At 31.6% G+C, this 6,330-nt stretch overlaps 1 protein-coding gene across 1 annotated transcript; it reads right to left on the reverse strand.

Moving 5' to 3' along the window:
• Positions 1–4,534: 4,534 nt before the first annotated feature.
• On the reverse strand, positions 4,535–5,969 carry LOC131673480 (trypsin Tyr p 3.0101-like). Its single transcript, XM_058951499.1, has 5 exons — positions 5,918–5,969; positions 5,784–5,851; positions 5,205–5,321; positions 4,833–4,985; positions 4,535–4,699 (listed from the first exon to the last, which is right to left on the reverse strand). Exons 1-5 carry the CDS (start codon positions 5,967–5,969, stop codon positions 4,535–4,537), a joined length of 555 nt encoding a protein of 184 aa, XP_058807482.1.
• Positions 5,970–6,330: the final 361 nt, after the last annotated feature.

The following is a 6,330-nucleotide window of genomic DNA, read 5'->3' on the forward strand; positions in this document are numbered from 1 at the left end:
TATGCAAATTGTTCTATACTATATTCTGTACTATACTCTACTCATTGTTCTATACAAAAATAATTAAAAATCAATCATAATATAATATAATTATTTCAATTAGATATGTTATTATTTAATATACATATTACTACATATTTATTGAAGAATAAGTAATCTTTAGATAAACATACATATATGTATGAATCATGACTAAGAGGCGAATCGAAAATCGACGGAGAAAACGTGAGAAAAGTTGATCCACGATATTCAGACTTAATCATTTTTACTGTTAATTTTCTGAAGCAGCCAACTTTCTGATAAGATTGGCCATAGATCCTCGTATAAAGTGAACGTGGGATGCACCCCGTGAGTGAAGTTAAAGCAGAGCGGCAAATATGATCATGATCAATAATACAAGACTAGACAGTGATGCTACGTTCGTAAAATCTATATGCTATAATCTTTTTTATATTAAAGCTTCAACATTTCGCTACCCGTTGCCGAAAATGTATCTTTTGCGTTGCTACGTCATCATTTTTCTCTCCGCAAGCTTTTCGATTGTTATTACTATTGAAATTAAACTCCACTTCGCTTACATCAATCTTGTAAACTGTATAATCTACCTTGAACGGGCGTTACATAATTTATTTATACAACAGTAACGGAACAGTATTGCTATGCTATAACCCACTTGGATAAACAATACAGAATTAGTTAATCGCCAAAATTCATCCACGTGAATTTTAGAGAGAACTCTGTTTCGGTTGACCAAAACCATTCCGTGTGTGTGTGTACGTATGTTTATGTGGATTACTCCAGCGCCACTCTCTACGTTGAGAGCTAAGCAGCGAAAATTGGAGATGAGTGTACGTAAGCGTGAACTGTGACGAGACGAAGCGAATGGGGAAATAATTATGTCCCTTCCTTCTTCTTTTGGACTCCCTCTAGCTCGCTTCAGTTCTGCCCGCGAGTACCGATTTTCTTCCGTTATCGATCGCGTCTCTACGCTCGACGACTTTTCTCGCATTATCACCGGGATTGTGTATTGCACCAAAAAAAATTCACTCCAACATCCTGTGAATGCGGATTTTAGAATAAATTATTAAATAAATTATATTAATAATTTTATAAAAAGGGATAAGAGTCGTCTGACAGATATAGCGGATAGATATTTTAGCTTAAAATACTAACTATTTCAGTACTAAAACAGTATTATTATATATAAATAGGGCATTTTTTCTGAACGTTACCTCCCCTCTATCCATTTTTCTTATAACTTAAAAAATTGTTAAAAATACTTAAAATTTATTTAAAAAATCAGGCTTTCCAATACCAAGTGGCATATTGACTTTGCAGATCATGTTCAAGGTCATTTCAAGGTTAATTTCGTTTATTCTAATATAAACCCTCATTTTTTACTCCGGATTCGGAAAGAACGGGAAATTCTACGTTTAAATAGGGTATTGTATGTGGAGTCGATTGGAACTCCAAGGTCGTATGGCAGTCAATTTTTCTCTTTACTAATTTTCACCCAGCTGTCAATCGATCCAAATAAGATAAGTTTAAGGAAATACCGCTTCTATTATAGATTCCACTTAAATATTTAATATATAAATATCAAAAACAAATAATCAAAAAATTTGATAGGAATAGAGCATTAAAAAAACACTACCCTAAATAGTCATTTTTATTTTATTATAAACTATTATTTAAAGATAAATTCACTTATTTTACTATAATCACAATATCCACACGTCAATAATATATTCATACTCTATATCAACTCTATATTAACAGCATAGCATAATCTCAAGGCATCAGTACGAGGTCTGTTCAAAAAGTATCCCGAATTTTGTATGTTTTCAAAAATTATTTATTTATTCATGAATATCTATTTTATCTCCTTCAAAGTAATTCCCCTTAGATATAATGCACTTGTGCAAACGTTTTTTCCAATCCTCGAAGCACTTAAATATCATTTTTTGTGATCTTGTTCAGCTCCTCCTTCGATGCAATCTTTATCTCCTCAGTCATAGCGTAGCCTCATCCTTTCATGGGCCTCTTCAGTATAGGGAACGGCAAAAAGTCAGAGGTGGCCAGGTCTGGGGAATACGGTGGCTGCGGCACCATTACTGTGTTGTTTTTGGCCAAATATTTGCGCACAAGCAACGATGTGTGAGCAGGGGAGTTATCATGGTGCAAAAGCCAGTTTTTGTTCTTCCACAAATCCGGACGTTTCTGGCAGATTGCTTCGCGCAAATTGCGCATAACTTGCATGTAATATTCCTTATTGACCGTACTATCTTGTGGTAAGAACTCATGATACACCACGCCTCTGTAATAGAAGAAAACTATGAGCAAAACCTTCGCGTTCGACCGAACTTGGCGCGCTTTATTCGGTTTTGGCTCATGCGGTAGCTTTCATTGAGACGATTGAGCTTTGAGCCATGATTAATCATCAGTTATGATCCTCTGGAGCACATTTAGGTCGTCACGGACCGAGTCCAACATCTCCCGAGCAATGTTAACGCGATGCTGTTTTTGGTCGAAAGTAAGTCGAAATCGATTCATGCCCAAATCATTGGTTAAAATAGAATGGCATGAGTCAATCGATATATTTAGATCCTCAGAAACTTCTCTAACGGTGATTCGACGATTGGCCAATACTATTTTTTTCACTTTATCAATGTTTTCGTCTGTTATTGACGTGCTCGCGCGTCCGGCACGTTATTCGTCGTTCATATCTTCTCGGCCCTCTAAGAACATTTTGTACCACCGATAAACGTTGCTTTGGTCCAAGGTAGCTTCACCATATGCCACAGTCAACATTCGGAATGCGTCCGCGCACTTTATTTTGTTTTTCACACAAAATTTGATACAGATTCTTTCATCCATTTTTTAGAATAGGCAAAAATCGCAGACGAGCTAAAACACATCCAAGCAAAACAGCTCTCAAAAATTAACTAAACATTCAAAATGACCGAACTTGTCAGTATAAGTAAGGGACATGAGTACCAACATAACGCTACAAAAAAATTAAATTTACGTAGCCCGCGGAAATTCAAAATTCGCGATACTTTTTGAACAGACCTCGTATATTAATCTCTTCATTGGTGTTTTTACTAGTAAGTAGTCTTTCTTAGGTGTATATTAGAAATTGTATCAATATATATTTAGACATTTTCTTAATGTACGCCATAGTGTTTCTATATCAATACAGCTTTCATCTCTATTTCATAAATAGATAAATTCTTTACAGTCTATTGATATAGCGTTTCTTATTATATTAAGTATTATCAAATTTTTAAATGAATTGATTTGTAAAAAATACAAAATTACGTTTCACTATTTTAAACGGTTGCGAATGAAAATGCTATCAATTATGTTACCTCCATTTATATCTGCGCATTAGATGCGAACACTATTTTACTCTATTTTTAATAAATATAAAATCTTAATTCCTGTTTCTCTACGTAGCAATTATAATAAAATTAGTTAAACGTAAGCTCCATTTTTCACTCTCAATGATAAAATGCTTGTTTTAAAGTTTCAAAACTGAATTTACGTGTGATTCAGACCTATGATGCTTTACATACAACAACGTGAATTTCAAAAAGAGTGTAGAAATGCATGCTACGAGCTATTAAAAAAGCGAATATTCATCTACATATATTTTTAACAGTAATATCTATCTTCTGTATTATCGTTACTCCTTATAAAATAATGAGTTTCATAATGATAAGATAGAAACTCGTCAATTTGAGATATGTATATTTTCACCATATTTAATAGATTAAAAAATATGTTGATCAATGAGGGAAAGCAGGACAGTAAATAAATTTACTCCTTATTTTTTAGCAACATTTTGTCTGCCGTCTCGTTGATTTTACCAGATTTCTTGAACAAAAAACAAGCCAACCATATTGCTCAAGTTGAAACACAGATTATTGCGCAACAATAAATCAAATTAACGTTAACCTTTACCTGGTCACTTGTTATCGAACTATATGGAAACTAGAGTATGTCTCTCATTACCAGTTAAAACTGAATTGAGAAATCATAACCGTTTGTTTTTATTAAATTAAAACTCATGAGGTCATCAAAATTGCTGACGAAACATTGCTGAGTAAAAAGGAGTAAATTTATTTATTGTCCTGCTTTCCCTCAATAATCAACAGATTTTTCAATCTAAGAAACTTAATTAAGTTTTCATGGTATCTATATAATTAAATGAGGTCTTTTGAACGATTTAAATTGATTTAGTACAATGCCAATTTGAAATAAAATTCACGTCCCTTCCTAATTCGTATTTAAGAGTTTTTTTCGAATTCATAATAAATCGACATTTTAATATTTTATCATTTTATTAAACACCACAAATCTTCGACATGTTGTATGAATCATTTACTTATTACTCAAATAGTGAACACACAATTGATCCGATGAATTATCAGTTTATTCAAAGCTTTACAAATCAGAAATTTTTTTATATTATTTTTTACAATATTTTTGAAAATTTAATAATTCTAGTTTATTTTTCTTAGAAATAATGCTAGATATTATTAAAAATAGTGTTATCAATCCATTGTCGGTATTTAGCTACATTAGTTTGGAGATCTGGATGATTCTTATCGCCACACTTAGTTTTTGCATAATTAACAGATATCACTCCAATGACCACTGTCTTGTCTTTAACTACAGGACCTCCAGAATCTCCCTATGATATATACGAAAAACAAATTAGTTTAAACAAAATAGTATATGTGGGTATATTAATGTTTTAACAAACTATGTGAAAAGTAGAATTATCGAAATTGAAAAATCGTTCAAAAATTATAAATGCTACTTACATAGCAAATACCTCTATTATTCTTGCGATTATGAGCAGTGCAAAATACTGTATCGCTCACTTTAACTTTACCTGTATACAACTCAATACATTTTGAATGTGATAAAACTGTAACTTGAGTTTTTTTTAAGCTACGGGACGGAGTTGTAGTGTCCTAAAATAAAGCAAGTGGATTATTTAATATTTATGCACTTGGCGTTTGGTTTTAAATATCGCATATAAATGCTTTCATCAACTTAATCACAAAAATGCAAATAGTGGATACGGAAACGGCTTTGTTTGATAATGTCTAATACTACCAGAATAAATTTGTGATTAAAAAGATTACTTTTCTCGCACTCAAATAAAAATAGTAAAGTTATAATCTACTCACGGATTTTTCAACGCCCCAGCCAATGATATTAACAGTTAGGTCATTGGGTATATAATAGCCTTTTGGCACCAGTTCAGCCTTTGTAATGTATTTGTCAAATGTATAAGGACTATCGAGCTGTTTAAAAATGTTATTGATTACATATTATAGTAAATTTGGATTTATATCGATTAAAAATGGAAAAAATTGATACTTTAACGAGTACAATGTCGTTATCCCGAGGGAGTGGTCTATTATAATCTGGATTTTTGAATATTTTAATAATTCTCCGTACATTTTTATCTGCTTTTATATTTTTAAAATCTCTACTCCCTGCAACTACGCGGATATCCTTGATATTTTGTCTAAAAAATGATAGTTTTGTATCTAAGGGCACTCATTTACTTGCCATAGTAATTTAAATGAATAATTACCCAACAATACAATGTGCAGCCGTCAGAATAAAAATTTCATGTACAATGGTTCCTCCACAAAAATGGTCGTTATTTTTGGATATGTTTTGAAAAGACACCTAAAAATTAAATAAAACGGTTAATACTTTAGATTAGTTAGTGCATTACATATATGACTCATAAGTACTGCAAAAGGAAATTCATTTTTATCAACAGTTACTCCATCGACAATTGCCTCTACATCGATCATCCATTCTGAAATAGAAAATATTTTTAATTTACAAAAATTTCAACCGTAAATAATTTAATTTTCATACCTACCATTTTGAACTAACATAATGAGTAACAAAATGACACTTGGTAGAATAATCATGTTGATTGTTTGAAACTTAATAATCAGTTTCAATCATCAGTCACGTATTAGAATAAACTGAAACTCGTATATGTCTATGTATAGGGAAGTGTATCGAAAAAATTAAAGTATATATTATAACATTGTTGTTATTGTTACTTCAAGAACTGCGTTTGTTGTGAACGCTGCATCTTTGCTTAAATACATATGATAAAATATAAATGACACTACTATTATTAATTTTTATATTTATATTTCGAAAGTTTCTTATTTCAGTAATGAGTTTTTAATAGTTACATCAGTAATGAGTTTTCAATAGTTTGAACTATTTTTCAAAAATTCGAACTTTCCACACGTTGTTTCGAAAAATACTGTACCAAAC

Source organism: Phymastichus coffea, unplaced genomic scaffold (assembly GCF_024137745.1).
Source record: "Phymastichus coffea isolate CEN01 unplaced genomic scaffold, Cenicafe_Pcof_1.1 PCOF00179, whole genome shotgun sequence".
Taxonomy (NCBI): Eukaryota; Metazoa; Arthropoda; class Insecta; order Hymenoptera; family Eulophidae; genus Phymastichus; species Phymastichus coffea.